Below are 16570 nucleotides of genomic sequence, written 5' to 3' on the forward strand. Positions count from 1 at the left end.
CTATAACTTTACCCAGGTAAGGCTTGATACCCAGGTACTGCTATAACTATACCCAGGTAAGGCATGGCACCCAGGTAACGCTATAACTTTACCCAGTTAAGGGCTAGCTTGATACCCAGGTACTGCTATAACTATACCCAGGTAAGGCATGACAACTGTAGTTAAGTAGAGATCTATATCTAGGTAAGGTGACAACTGTAGTTAAGTGGAGATCTATATCTAGGTAAGGGGGCAACTGTAGTTGTGTGGAGATATATATCTAGGTAAGGTGACAATTGTAGTTGTGTGGAGATTTATATCTAGGTAAGGTAACAACTGTAGATAAGTTGAGATCTATATCTAGATAAGGGAACAACTGTAGTTTTGTGGAGATATATATTTAGGTAAAGGGGCAACTGTAGTTAAGTAGAGATCTATATCTAGATAAGCAGACAACTGTAGTAAAGTGGAGATATATATCAAGGTACAGGACAACTGTAGTTAAGTGGAAATCTATATATAGATTAGGGGGCAACTGTAGTTAAGTGGAGATCTATATCTAGGTACAGGACAACTGTAGTTGTGTGGTGATCTATATCTAGGTAAGGGGACAACTGTAGTTAAGTGGAGATCTATATCTAGGTACAGGGACAACTGCAGTTGTGTGGTGATCTATATCTAGGTAAGGGAACAACTGTAGTTAAGTGGAGATCTATATCTAGATAAGGGAACAACTGTAGTTAAGTTGACATCTACATATAAATATAATTATTGATTGCAGGTTATTGGTTTGATGGTGATGGCAGAGTGACACATCTGCTATTCAGTACAGCTTATACAGAAATTGTAACAGCATTCTGGTTTCTGTGTTGAGTTGATTAGGACAAAAGTGAGGACTTATTTTCAGTCATCATTAACAACTATTGGGTAGTTGTATTCATATTGTTTATATTTCTAGAACATTGATACCCTTGAAACTCATGCAGGACTTGATCCAGAAAAATTGGTCGAAGCTCATGGTAGTTTCCGCACTGCTCACTGCCTTATTTGTGAAAAGGAATACAGTAAAGATTTCATAGAAGGTATGATATTCTGACTACTGAAGTATATACTAACAAGAATTGAATTTTCTGTCTGAGTCTATCAGTGGATGCTGCCTGTCAAAGATTGAACCTTTTTTTGTCTGAAACTTGTCTGAAGGGGAAATTCCCTGAGGTTCTGCTGTTTACGTTTCGATGTGAAAATAAACTGTAACTTGTGTAACCCCAATTCCTTCGTTTAACTTTTGGGTCACTGATGTGTTGTGTTTAGGTTCATTTACTGATATTACTTTTTAAATTGACATGGAAGAGCAATGTGTTAAAATTGACTTTCATCCGTTTTAAACATGCAATCAAATTTTATATAAACACATAAACATATTATAGACAATGATAGTTCGTGAGATTCTCCAGTTTTAAATTATAACATCTTTTTTGTATTTATTCATCATGTTTTTTTAGTGTCGATATTGCAACCAATGATATACTGTAGTTATTCATTTCAAGATTTTTTGATTACATTTCCTGTTTATTTTAGATAAAGTGTTCGCTGGAGAAGTACCTAAGTGCCAAGAACCCGGTTGTGAGGATAACGTTGTCAAACCTGGTAAGTATTTGTCAGTCGATTGTCAGATTTTTGTTTTTGTTTAGATAACCAACAGTCCAACGATATTCCAGTGAAATCAATTATCAGTATACAGTACTTTGGCCCCTTTCCCGTATCCAGTTCAACAAGTTGAAACGGTTGAACCTGGAAAGAAAACGACAGGCCCAGATCTGGACCTGGATATGTGAATGTAGCCTTTGTTTATGTGTCAAATGTACATACTGCTTTTGTTGATCCAGAAATAGTCTGAAAATACTCCATGGAACTCAGAAGCTGATTGAACATAACACTATTAACACAACTCTTGGTAGAGTTATCACTGAAGAATTGTCAAAGATATCATTGTCAGGGTTAACATTTTAATTTACTCGGAAAAGTATCTTTGGGTTGGGGATATGATATCATAGGGAAAAACAAACCTGCGTGGAACAACACTCCTGATTGTATATGTTTGCCATTGTATTAATGTTTATATATTTACATTTGCGCTGCAACCCACTATATAAGCATTACAAGCAGAAATGCTTTTCATTTGACTATGAAAGCAAAAACTCTCATGGCATACCACACGGTTTACTTATGACATCATAGATTGACCTTGTTCAATGAGAGTCTTGTCGCTTCGCTTCGGATAACATGGATAATGCCCCTGCGTCAAAGGCTCAAATGACTATGGTTTATTATTGCCACCAATTTTTGTGTCGTCTGCAACCTGAGGCGACATAGGTATTACTTTGTCGGCCTCGGCTGCAGCAGCGTCGGTTGCGTCGTCCGAAACAAGGTTTCTATGCGATAACTTGAGTTCCTTGGGTTGATTGAACTCAAACCTGCTGCACATATTGCATACCAATATATCTCAGACAACTTTGCATTTCAGAAGTTTATGTGCATTTTTGGTGGAGTTATGCCCCTTTTATTGCCAAATAATACATTGTGTGGTAAATGCAAGAACTTTTTAGGTGACCTGAGACAAAGTCTCAAGTGACCTATTGCGATCGCCATTTGTCCGTCGTCGTCTGTCGTCCGTCGTCCGTCCGTAAACAATTTACATTTTCGACTTCTTCTCCAAAACCCCTAAACCAATTTAAAAGAAATTTTGCAGGGACCTTCCATGGACAAAGGTCAACAAAAACAGTGGCCGGTTTAGTCCCAAGCCTCCAGGGGCCTGAGGGGCGGGGCCAAAAAGGGTCAAATTGACAAAAAATTTAAAAATCTTCTTCTCAAGACCCAGATATGGTAGAATCTAATACTCTTCATATATGGAAGGGTCTTAAGGTGCTATACCAAAATTGTGAATTTCTTGACCCTGGGGTCTCACGTTTCCCCCTGGGGAGGGGGTAAACTTTACTAAAGTTTATATAGGGAAATCACATTTTGGACCAACATTTGTTTAATTTCCATTGGAAGTAATTCAATTTGGGTTAGCATTATCAGTATTAGGTAGCAGTTTGATAGTATGCACCTATGAGCCCTGACTGACCCCCAGGGGCTGATGGGTGGGGCCAAAAAGGGTTGAATTGACTGAAATTTCAAAAATCTTCTTCTCAAGACCCAGATATGGTAGAATCAAATACTCTTCATAGATGGAAGGGTCTTAAGGTTTATGACCCTAGGGTCTCACGTTTACCCCCTGGGGAAGGAGGGCAAAATTTATTATGATTTATGATTGCAAATGATACTTTAATAACTTGATTGGAATTATAACCCTGAGTTGACAGTTTGATACTTTGAAAATTTTGAGCCAGTCCTACCCCCAAGGGCTGTAGGGTGGGGCTCAAAGGAGTCAGTGTGCTAAAATGTCTTCATTTTCCTTCTTTAGAATCAGAGGTGCTAGTTTCAAATACTTTTTAGTCTGAAATCTGTATGCTAGATATTGAATAAGGTGGTTTTATTGTTTTTTGTCACTTTGAATAATATTTCAGTTCATGTTAAAAAACAAAATCAACTCTCTGTATAAATATATCAGGTGACCGTTAAGGCCCATGGGCCTCTTGCTTAATTTTTTAATCCATTCCTTTCAAATTTTGTACAGGAATGCTGGAAGCAATTATGTTCAACATATATTATATTCCGCGTTTTGGCCTATCTGTTTACTCGACAACTCAAGCCAAAATACTTTTCTTGCTAAAAGTGCTGGCGACACATCCACTCCCGTGGAATTCATGTATTGAAATAGGGCTGTTCCGCAAATGTCGTGTAAAGGACGACGCATATACAAAACGCAGTGAATAAATTGAGCATTTAAAAATAAATAAAATTCAACAATTGTTCTATAGTAAAAATGTATATATATGGATTGAATGGTGTTTTTTAAATTTTCATGCTGGTATGAACGCAAATCAGTTACATCTATATTAAACATGAAGCCCGCTAGCTATAGGGCTTCATGCGATATAGATGTAACCGATTTGTGTTCATACCAGCATGAAAATTAAAAAAACACCGTTCAATCCCTATGTAATTCTTGTTGTGAAGTAAGAATATACAGTGATTGTGTTCAACATACATGTAGTTAGGATTGACAAATTTTTAGAGTTCCCTATCGTAAGAAGCTAAGAAGGATCATTCAAAACACTTTATATCTTAGCCTATAAGGGGCATATAAAGTTATCACTTTGTCAGTGTGTCTGTGTATACATTCCTGCAGAGTGACATTCTCATTTCTGAAATTTAGTATACATAATATTTTGTTAACTTAATAACCTCCTCATTTCAGATATTGTGTTCTTTGGAGAGTCTCTTCCTAAAAGGTTTGCAGAATTATCATCGCAGGTAATGGAAGCTATATTTGTATTCATATTTGACATTTATATTGCCTTCTTATCAGATTTTAGAATGGTTTTAGAGTTTTTAAATAGGTGATAATAAAAGTCTTGTATTGTTTTGTACACAGTACCATATGCTTAATGTGTATTTATGTCATTCAGGACATGGGGAAGTGTGACTTAATGTGTATTTATGTCATTCAGGACATGGGGAAGTGTGACTTAATGTGTATTTATGTCATTCAGGACATGGGGAAGTGTGACTTGCTGCTGGTCATGGGAACCTCCCTTGTGGTGCAGCCGTTTGCAGCCCTCACCAACAGGTACTCGGCTTACACCTTTACCACATGACATAGTAACACAACTGACACATTTTTCCTTGGTGACATTTTTAAATAGTATTAAACGTTATTGTCAACTTTAAATATAATTAGTGTAGATATATGTTAATGTTAGTGTAATTTTAGAATCATATGCTTCCCAGAAACCCCATATTTAAATAAAGTGTTGTTGCTGAAAGTTGGCCCTTATGTGTGCTACCCCTCAGATGAACCCTCTTGCCTTGTCAAAATCCAATCACATATGTTGAACCCTCTACCCCTCGACACATCCTCCTATAGTATTTGTATACTGACAAATAATGTGGTCTTCAGTCATCATACACACAAATGAAAGTTATCATACGTTTAATTTTTATGTAGATTACCAAGGTACTCTCCACTTTCACATATCTGTTGTACAGCTATTTTGTGTATTGTCCTTCACTTTCATTGTGTTGGTTGTAGTCTTATTATGTTTTATGGTTTTGCTTCATAAACGTTCTACGATATAACATACTAATAAATGATGTTATACTTTATCTTAAGGTATAGATATCTCACTCTAAATTAATATTGACCTCGTATTCAGAGTTAAGCATGAAACTCCAAGGATGTACATGAACCTAGAGAAGACTGGATCGGGGGTAAGGTGTACATATATACTGCTTATCTCTAATTCCTTTCTTATTCAACACTTATACTTCAAAATCAATGCACACATTTGAATTTAAGCAAGAACACTTTCTTTGTTTCTATGAATTGCTGAGCATACATGTTCCATGATATCCATTTACACAAATAAAGCCAAGAATGTCATAATTTATGCTATTTTATCTATAAAAAAAATCTTTACTGAAGCCAATAAAAATATTTATATACATGGGAACAAAAATAAAAGTTGAAGCTTTGTTTTTAGTTCAGTAGACCATTAATTTAGTTCTTTTTCATAAAACACTTCTTAATTAAATATGAAATTAGTTGATTTTCTTCATTCTTCTAGCCAAGCAATCCAATCACAATGCTAATGTTTGGAGGAGGCTTCAAGTTTGATGATGAAGACAATTACAGGTAAGTTTGATGATGAAGACAATTACAGGTAAGTTAGATGATGAAGACAATTACAGGTAAGTTTGATGATGAAGACAATTACAGGTAAGTTTGATGATAAAGACAATTACAGGTAAGTTTGATGATGAAGACAATTACAGGTAAGTTTGATGATGAAGACAATTACAGGTAAGTTAGATGATGAAGACAATTACAGGTAAGTTTGATGATGAAGACAATTACAGGTAAGTTTGATGATGAAGACAATTACAGGTAAGTTTGATGATGAAGACAATTACAGGTAAGTTTGATGATGAAGACAATTACAGGTAAGTTTGATGATGAAGACAATTACAGGTAAGTTTGATGATGAAGACAATTACAGGTAAGTTTGATGATGAAGACAATTACAGGTAAGTTTGATGATGAAGACAATTACAGGTAAGTTTGATGATGAAGACAATTACAGGTAAGTTTGATGATGAAGACAATTACAGGTAAGTTTGATGATGAAGACAATTACAGGTAAGTTTGATGATGAAGACAATTACAGGTAAGTTTGATGATGAAGACAATTACAGGTAAGTTTGATGATAAAGACAATTACAGGTAAGTTTGATGATGAAGACAATTACAGGTAAGTTAGATGATGAAGACAATTACAGGTAAGTTTGATGATAAAGACAATTACAGGTAAGTTTGATGATGAAGACAATTACAGGAAAGTTTGATGATGAAGACAATTACAGGTAAGTTAGATTAATATAATTTATAGTCGGTAGAATACTGTAATATACTAAAACTATGACAGTAAAGAGCCACATTATAGTGATAGATGATGAGGCCCTTTGCCCCTCGTCTGGATACCTAAAAGTACTCAGCACAATTGATGAGTTGAAGTTGAATAACATCAGGAGAATCAATCACAACAGACTTGGAGCAGGTTCTGATGTATCCATCGGTTGTTTCATCGACTGGTGCATCCTCATCATTTAATAGAAAGATGAAGGGACTATTCTCAGTGTCAGACATAGGAGAGAATGTAAGAAGTGGGTCAGTAATCCCCTTCTATCCCTTTTACAGAATCAGTTGTATTCCTAGAGCAGATCTTATCTTATTGTCTCCTCCTTTCCTATCACAAGGAGACAAACACGAACATATCGCAGCCTCCCAAAACATGCACGCATACACTACACGCATGCATCTTGCATACAGGGGAGGCCGTCCTTAAATGACCATAACTGTTGGACATTAAACAATACTACACCAAACCAAACCAAACCAAACTTTCCTATTTAGTTGGTAACAGACTTGCTATTTATATGTGGTAGTCAGATTTTTCTGATTTCTTAAAAACCACTCACTACACAATTAACCCTTTCACCACTGTGGACCACAATGGACTCATCCAGATAAATGTATGGTAGAGTCTACTACAGTAACCTAGGGGTGAAAGGGTTAAGGGTCAGGAGACTTACTAGGCAGCCTTAGTTTTCTACACTGATGTTCCAGGGTGTTCAGGTTTACCTCAACGTCCCGAGGTCAAGTCTGTAACACAGTCTGTGTCTTACCTCCATGTCCCGAGGTCAAGTCTGTAACACAGTCTGTGTCCTACCTCCACGTCCCTAGGTCAAGTCTGTAACATAGTCTGTGTCCTACCTCCACGTCCTGAGGTCAAGTCTGTAACACAGTCTGTGTCCTACCTCCACGTCCCTTGGTCAAGTCTGTAACATAGTCTGTGTCCTACCTCCATGTCCCTAGGTCAAGTCTGTAACACAGTCTGTGTCCTACCTCCGCGTCACGAGGTCAAGTCTGTAACACAGTCTGTGTCCTACATCCACGTTCCGAGGTCAAGTCTGTAACACAGTCTGTATCCTACCTCCACGTTCCGAGGTCAAGTCTGTAACACAGTCTGTATCCTACCTCCACGTTCCGAGGTCAAGTCTGTAACACAGTCTGTATCCTACCTCCACGTTCCGAGGTCAAGTCTGTAACACAGTCTGTGTCTTACCTCCACGTCCCGAGGTCAAGTCTGTACCACAGTCTGTGTCCTACCTCCACGTCCCTTGGTCAAGTCTGTAACATAGTCTGTGTCCTACCTCAACGTCCCAAGGTCAAGTCTGTAACACAGTCTGTGTCCTCCCTCCACGTCCCGAGGTCAAGTCTGTACCACAGTCTGTGTCCTACCTCCACGTCCATAGGTCAAGTCTGTAACATAGTCTGTGTCCTACCTCCATGTCCCTAGGTCAAGTCTGTAACACAGTCTGTGTTCTACCTCCATGTCACGAGGTCAAGTCTGTAACACAGTCTGTATCCTACCTCCACGTTCCGAGGTCAAGTCTGTAACACAGTCTGTATCCTACCTCCACGTTCCGAGGTCAAGTCTGTAACACAGTCTGTATCCTACCTCCACGTTCCGAGGTCAAGTCTGTAACACAGTCTGTGTTCTACCTCCATGTCACGAGGTCAAGTCTGTAACACAGTCTGTATCCTACCTCCACGTTCCGAGGTCAAGTCTGTAACACAGTCTGTGTCCTACCTCCGCGTCCCGAGGTCAAGTCTGTAACACAGTCTGTGTCCCACCTCCGCGTCCCAAGGTCAAGTCTGTAACACAGTCGGTGTCCCACCTCCGCGTCCTGAGGTCCAGTCTGTAACATAGTCTGTGTCCTACCTCCACGTCCCAAGGTCAAGTCTGTAACACAGTCGGTGTCCCACCTCCGCGTCCTGAGGGCCAGTCTGTAACATAGTCTGTGTCCTACCTCCACGTCCCCAGGTCAAGTCTGTAACACAGTCTGTATCCTACCTCCACGTTCCGAGGTCAAGTCTGTAACACAGACTGTGTCCTACCTCCACGTCAAGAGGTCAAGTCTGTAACACAGTCTGTATCCTACCTCCACGTCCCGAGGTCAAGTATGTAACACAGTCTGTGTCCTACCTCCACGTCCCAAGGTCAAGTCTGTAACACAGTCTGTGTTCTACCTCCATGTCACGAGGTCAAGTCTGTAACACAGTCTGTGTCCTACCTCCACGTTCCGAGGTCAAGTCTGTAACACAGTCTGTGTCCTACCTCCCCGTCCCGAGGTCAAGTCTGTAACACAGTCTGTGTTCTACCTCCATGTCACGAGGTCAAGTCTGTAACACAGTCTGTGTCCTACCTCCCCGTCCCGAGGTCAAGTCTGTAACACAGTCTGTGTCCAACTTCTGCGTCCCAAGGTCAAGTCTGTAACACAGTCTGTGTCCTACATCCACGTTCCGAGGTCAAGTCTGTAACACAGTCTGTGTCCTACCTCCCCGTCCCGAGGTCAAGTCTGTAACACAGTCTGTGTCCGACTTCTGCGTCCCAAGGTCAAGTCTGTAACACAGTCTGTGTCCTACCTCCAAGTCCCGAGGTCAAGTCTGTAACACAGTCTGTGTCCAACATCTGCATCCCAAGGTCAAGTCTGTAACACAGTCTATGTCCTACCTCCACGTCCCGAGGTCAAGTCTGTAACACAGTCTGTGTTCTACCTCCGCGTCACGAGGTCAAGTCTGTAACACAGTCTGTGTCCAACCTCTGCGTCCCAAGGTCAATTCTGTAACACAGTCTGTGTCCTACCTCCACGTCCCAAGGTCAAGTCTGTAACACAGTCGGTAACTCTGGGCACATTGAATTATTTTGACACCATGTGACTACATGTATATGGAACCATGTACCATCGCAATATTTTTTTTATCTTGCATTTGATCATACAATTCAATTACCCTGGCTAGCATGCTGGCTTCACCTGCAGAATTTTTTTTCAATATTATATACAAGCTGAACCCGAAGGCCCCTTCATCAACTCAGGGCACTTTGTGGTCATGCTTATGGATTGTTGGGACGGATATACCTTCTTGTCCCATGTCTCGTCACCGACGAGTCAAGTTGGGTACCCCTATTTTGCAGACATTAATTGTTTACCTGACTTAAATGTATGTTATTTTTCTCTGTAGAGATGTGTTTTGGCAAGGAACTTGTGATGATGGTTGTCTCCTTTTGGCAGAGAAGCTGGGCTGGAAGGTAAGTCAGCAAGCAAACAGGTAGTAAGGATTGTGTTGGATAGCTAGGTTAGGATTTGATGAATTAGGTAGCTGAGATAATGTAAACCTAATAGTGATTTTATAGATAAATACCCCTATTCAGCTATAGCAACATATATCTAATAAATATGTCACTATTTTGTTAAACCTAAGGCCATCTATAAAGTCAGTAGCCTAAGATATTTGATAGACCTAAGTTATCTGTATAATCTTTGAAGCGTTATTATGTATACATATGTTAGGCTTGTGTATATATTAAGTCCATTCTTTAGACGGTTTTCTAGGCCCATGTTTACCTGTAGATCCATCCAAGCACAAAAGTACTGGACCCAAGGTAAATCTGCAAAATTCAACACCTTAGATACTTGCTTAGTCTTCATTTACTCTGTAAAACTATATGTTTATTTATTATGGAAGAAATGCAATGTTTTATTATCATATGTTATATAGTATATATTTTTATTTTATAGGAAGAGCTACTACAGATTGTAAAAGAAGAACACGCCAAAATTGATGAGAATGTGAAAATTCTGAAAGCCAAAAGTGAACGTCTTCAGGGTGGGGAACAGATGACAAAGTCAGATGGAAAAACAGTGGACCAATCAAAATCTGCTGTAATGAACGAATCTAACCCTGGAAAGTCCTCACCTGGAACTGAGAAAGACACTCCCTCAAACGCTTACATTCAACAGCTATCAGTAAAACAGAAATCCTCCTCGGGAAAAGCCACTTATGGGCCTTCAGTATCCACAAGTTCTAGTTCAAAATCCACAAGTTCTAGTTCAAAATCCACAAGTTCAAGTAAAGTTTAAGGAGAAAAAAATGATGGGGTTACATTTAAACACAATGTTAACTACTCTACAGATATAAACTGTAAATAAATAGAATATATAGATTTCAGAATCAGTGCAAAAATGTCAACACCGAGTAATCTAAGAGTCACAAAGCAAATGTTCCACACGTCATGATTCCCACTTTACAGTACATTTTATATGGAAAACAACTGTTTTTCTTTCAAACATGCTGTAGCACTTAATTAAGAGATTTATGTTGATTTTATTTCTTGCTTTATTTAGCTGCGTTTCTTTATAGAACTTGCCTTTGTTGTGTTTATATTTATTCAAAAGTACAATTTATTTCAATGAAGAACGTATCAGCTGAGGAGGGGAATTGACTAGGCTAGTTGTATGTGTGATAATGGGTGCATTAGCCTACCAAAGCAAACTTACTGGTAGTGTGAGTGTAATACCTTATTTCTTGGTACTAGCTCTGTACAAATGATTGTTTTCGACGATATTACAACTTGTTAAGGCACTTGTTATGTATATTGTTATACACAGTGCTGTGTTCACTAGATAACATTAGATTATCAAAAAACAATATAAAATATGCACTTGTATATTATAATCAAAATTCGAAATTGATCATGAGCAAGAATGACATTTTATAGTTGATGTATTTGTTTTTTTTATTACATAACAACAGTTGTTGAGGGTTGGCCAGTTTGTTTTTGATACATTACAACAGTTGTTGAGGGTTGGTCAGTTTGTTTTTGAATACATTACAACAGTTGTTGAGGGTCGGTCAGTTTGTTTTTGAATACATTACAACAGTTGTTGAGGGTTGGTCAGCTTGTTTTTGAATACATTACAACAGTTGTTGAGGGTTGGTAAGTTTGTTTTTGAATACATAATGACCATTAATGATGGAATTTTTATACACTGTATTTTAATCCCGCTTTGTATTGGTATTTTGGTCAACCCCTCCTATAAAATTATAATTATTATAAGTGTTTTTTAGTATTATTTGTACACCCGTCTATGACAGAACATATAATGGTATGGCAACCTACAATCACCTAGATTGCTATATTTATATTCATTGCTAAGGCAGAGTGTTATGTATTATATTGTGCTATACCATGCTATATACAGAGTTATGGCCCCTTGTTCATTGTTTAATAACAAAGTAATTTCACCTGTGATCACCAAGCTTTTTGTTATCATTTTTCACACAAAAATTAATGCTGCTATTGCCCATGTTGTCACATCAACCCCCCCACCCTTTTATATTTTTCAGCAGTTTCACTCATCGTGCACCTTGACTCACTGAACTCTACTCTACAAGTGGAGAGCCTGTTCGTTTACGCTTATGTGGAACAACCAGTTCGTCTGTTTTTAAATGTAACATTTTTTGGTATAAATCCTGGCGGATATGCAAAAGTTTATGCAGGCCTTGTAAGGCTTTGTCAAGGCTCACCTGAAAGCAGCATCAGATTACTAGGTCTGACCTTATATCATAAACGAACTGTGGTACAGCCGGTATATGGATTATTAGCTCACCTGGCCCGAAGGGCCAAGTGAGCTTATGGCATGGTGCGGCGTCCGTCATCCGTCCATCGTCCGTCCGGCGTCAACTTTTTACTTTAAACAACTTCTTCTCAGTAACCAAAAGGGCTAGGCTAATGATATTTGGCCAGAAGCATGCTGGGATGAAGGGCTACCAAGTTTGTTCAAATAAATGACCTTCAACCATTTTCAAGGTCACAGGGGTCAAATATGTTAAAATCTTTAAACAACTTCTTCTGAATAACCAAGGGGCCTAGGGTGATGGTCTTTGACCAGTAACATGCTGGGATGAAGGCCTACCAAGTTTGTTCAAATAAATGACCTTGATTTGTATTCAAGGTCACTGGGGTCAAATATGTTTAAAACCTTTAAACGACTTCTTCTGAATAACCGAGAGGCCTAGGGTGATGATATTTGGCCAGTACCATGCTGAAATGAAGGGCTACCAAGTTTGTTCAAATAAATTACCTTGATTTATATTCAAGGTCACAGGGGTCAAATATGTTTAAAACCTTTAAACGACTTCTTCTGAATAACCAAGAGGCCTAATGTGATGATAGTTGGCCAGTACCATGCTGAAATGAAGGGCTACCAAGTTTGTTCAAATAAATGACCTTGATTTATATTCAAGGTCACAGGGGTCAAATATGTTTAAAACCTTTAAACGACTTCTTCTGAAGAACCGAGAGGCCTAGGGTGATGATATTTGGCCAGTAACATGCTGGGATGAAGGGCTACCAAGTTTGTTCAAATAAATGACCTTGATTTATATTCAAGGTCACTGGGGTCAAATATGTTTAAAACCTTTAAACGACTCCCCTAAATAACTGAGAGGCCTAGGGTGATGATATTTGGCCAGTAACATGCTGAGATGAAGGGCTACCAAGTTTGTTCAAATGAATGACCTTTGCTAATTTTTTCTGAATTACTTTAAACTTTAAGTCAAGACGCTGATATTTTGCCTGTAGCTTTATTTTAGTCCTCTTTTAAGGTTACAATTGTGAGATTAATAACAGGTAAGCGATCAGGCCCGTTGGGCCTCTTGTCTAAGGTATGTGACAGGCAGATATTATCATTGTTTCAAGAAAAGAAAACCACAATATGAAATATATTGTCGTTGCTGATTTGAAGTGTATAAGCAGTTACCAGGTATATTTCATGTTGTCCAAGTTATAAATAAGGCTAAATCTTTGTACTAAAAATTACCAAATGCCCCAAAATATGGAGAGGTGAGCGAGACCTGATTTCAGTACGTGACATTCCACATTCCCAGAAAGTATTAACATACAAAATTTGGCTGTTATAGAAGATTGATTATATGAGATATGTCCCAGATTAGATGTTGTAGGGTGAACACAATGCCAGTAATCTGTAAAGTGGGGCAGGAGACCCAACCTCATTACGCTACGCTCTGCCATCCCAACGAGTACTCATACACAAAATTGTAACAATTATAGGTGATTGTGTACTCGATAAAGTGATGCATGGACCGTTAGAGAACAAACCTAGTCTGGTTTGGTTGTACGGGTTGGCACTAAATAAGAAATAATTATTTTCAAACTTTGTTTTAATTCTCTACCAGTCATTTTTGATGTCCATCTGTCCAAATGTTTTTGTTCAAGCCAGTTTAAATGGTTGATTTTGTACTCATGGTATAACAACATTATAGAGTATAGCATTATGTACTGGCTTACTATCATAATTATGAAAAGTGAAGACTCAGAATGCCACTCAAACCACCACAATCTCCTAATGTATGTATCGATTCACTGTTACATCTATTTTCATTACCATTAGACGTAAGACTGTGGCTTTACCAAAGACTGATTTTTATAGAATATTTCTGACAGGTTCTTGGCAGCTTTTTTATTGTTAAATGAGTCCAATAACTAAGGTGTATAGTGGGTTCTAAAAAAAGTAGGCATGGCCCACAAAAAATATCAGTGAGATCAGGGGTACATTCGCGTTACCGTTTGAAACGGTTGAACCGGTTGAACCTGTAAAGAAAATGACAGGTACAGATCTGCACCGAGGCTGATCTCAGGAAAATTTGGCACGTGTAGATTGAGGGGTCCAGACGTGCCTGACCGAAACTAAAATGCTGACTATTGCCAATTTGCGTTATTTCTTTCTAAAACAATGTCAAGTCACATGTAGTTTTTAAGATACGTTATGTAATTCAATGGACGGATGAAAAAAGGTCATAATATTCTTGAAACACTGTTTTTATTCTCCGAAACTGTGGATTTTTAGCTCTGCTTATAGAACGGTCCAAGTGTGTTCGTTTATCGTGGAAAATTTCTGCGCCACACGTACCGTTTCAACCGGGATACGCGAATGTAGCCCTACACTCAAATAATCACTTGTAAGGTCAAGGCCACAATTTGAGGTCAAGGTTCAAACTATCCATGATGGTGTTTTTTGAACATCACTAAATGTATCACCACTTGCAGAAAATTCATGTTAGGGAGGTCATCTATCCAATGTCTTAATGAAACTATTAAGGCAATGGCCATATATTCCTTTACGATGTTTAGCTGTTTCTTATTTCATTTGATTTGATAAGCTTTAAGGAGGATTGGTTGAGTTTTGAAAATCCGTTTCAATTGTCATGAGATTTGTATGTTACATGTTACATGTTATGATGTATAATGGTTATAATTATAAAGATATGGCTGTGATACTCCTGGTACATTAAGGAATGGGTAAGAGTTTACTTCGCTATATAAAACAATCATGTTAAATAAAGATGTCTCTAACAATATTTGTTTTCGGTCATTGTTTTTCTTTCATCAGGTTTGAATTTGTCTCCCGTTTTAAAGAAGGAAGACAAATAGTTTTAGTAATGGTTCTTTCAGACTTAGTTCAGACATTAACTCACATAAACTGTTAAAGATATCCTACAGAAGGTGTGCAGTGTGACATAATTAGGTTGTCATGACAGTTTTTACTTAAGATTGTCATTTTTGCCAAATGATCATAGGTTGAAGCCAGAGTAAGTATAAAACTAATTCCCTGGTAATATTTCAAGCTTCTTTGTTCAATATTCTTTTCTTTATCATATACAGCAATTTCTCATTCAAAGTGCTGGCACAATATTGCTGTTAAATTATTAGGGGAATACGCCAAATATCTTTTTGCTAATACGAGTGCATACCTAATCAAATGCCTGTCTATAGCAGGTAAAAGAACTATAAAATTATTGTTTGAACAATGTATTTTATTCTTACAAAACAAATATAAAGGTATAAAGTATTCATTTCAACAATCATCTGACAAAGTCGCATCAATTCGCCACTTATACTGGAATATAAAGTTTCTTTGAAGCAGCCATCAATATCTTTTCGTCTCCTTATTCATCCTGTGGTCACAATCCAGCCACTCTAAGTTGGAATAAAGGTGGAAGAGGTATTGCTGAACATACATGTTATACCAAGGTATACAGGTGATGCCACCCTACAAATATTGTGTTGTCATTACATTAGTCTTATCATGTGTACATGTATATAACAAGAGGCCCAGAGGGCCTGTATCGCTCACCTGGATATCTAAGCAATCATGGCAAAATATTCTCCAAATAAGATCCAAAGGAATATGCAAGACCCAAAGGCCAATCCTTGTAGCAAATCTGTATTAGATTTTTCATGCCCAGCAATTTTAAGAATGGTTATTGGGTGGGGATCTCAACTGTTTCCAAGCTGTGACTCAGAAACTGGGTCCCTAGGGTTATGGCCAGACCCTAGGATCAATTCTAATATCATGACTGCATTTTTCCCTTTTTCCCAGCATTTGTATATATATAGTTTTGGGGTGGGGATCTCAATTGTTTCAAAGATATGACCCAGTGGTTAAGTCCGCAAGGGTGGGGCAGACCCTGGGGTCAATTCTAATATCATGACTGCATTCGTCTCTTTATGCCCAACAATTGTATATATAGATTTGGGGTGGGGATCTTAACCATTTCAAAGTTATGACCCAGGGGTTAAGTCTCCAAGGGTGGGGCAGTCCCCAAGGCCATCCTTGAAGCATATGTGCATTCATCTCTTTATACTCAGTTGTATATATGGTTATAGGGTGGGGATCTCAACTGTTTCCAAGCTGTGACTAAGGAACTAGGTCCCTAGGGGTTCGATCAGACCCCAGGGTCTATTCTAATATCATGACTGCATTTGTCTCTTTATGCCCAGCATTTGTATATATAGTTTTGGGGTGGGGATCTCAACCGTTTTAAAGTTAACGCCCAGGGACTATGTCTTCAAGGGTGGGGCCAGACCCTAGGGCAATCCTGGAAGCAAATGTGCATTCTTTTCTTTATACTCAGCAATTGTATATATGGTTATATGGTTGGGATCTCAACCATTTCTAAGTAATAAACTTTTTTTGGCCCTGCCCTCAGCCCCACCAT

The 16570-nt window shown here is 38.3% G+C and overlaps 1 protein-coding gene across 2 annotated transcripts in view; it reads left to right on the forward strand.

Annotated features, from left to right (window-relative positions):
- The window catches only part of LOC110466366 (NAD-dependent protein deacetylase sirtuin-2-like), a 33988-nt gene extending 21769 nt beyond the window's left edge, over positions 1-12219 (forward strand). For both annotated transcript variants that reach the window (XM_021522810.1, XM_021522812.1), the window contains 8 exons: positions 938-1061; positions 1558-1626; positions 4343-4398; positions 4638-4714; positions 5301-5355; positions 5712-5779; positions 9731-9797; positions 10288-12219. In XM_021522810.1, the coding sequence (XP_021378485.1) occupies positions 938-1061; positions 1558-1626; positions 4343-4398; positions 4638-4714; positions 5301-5355; positions 5712-5779; positions 9731-9797; positions 10288-10629 (858 nt within the window). In that variant the 3' untranslated portion in view covers positions 10630-12219. The remainder of the gene's footprint in view (positions 1-937; positions 1062-1557; positions 1627-4342; positions 4399-4637; positions 4715-5300; positions 5356-5711; positions 5780-9730; positions 9798-10287) is intronic.
- The last annotated feature ends 4351 nt before the right edge of the window (positions 12220-16570 follow it).

Source organism: Mizuhopecten yessoensis, unplaced genomic scaffold (genome assembly GCF_002113885.1).
Source record: "Mizuhopecten yessoensis strain PY_sf001 unplaced genomic scaffold, ASM211388v2 scaffold11131, whole genome shotgun sequence".
Classification (NCBI taxonomy): Eukaryota; Metazoa; Mollusca; class Bivalvia; order Pectinida; family Pectinidae; genus Mizuhopecten; species Mizuhopecten yessoensis.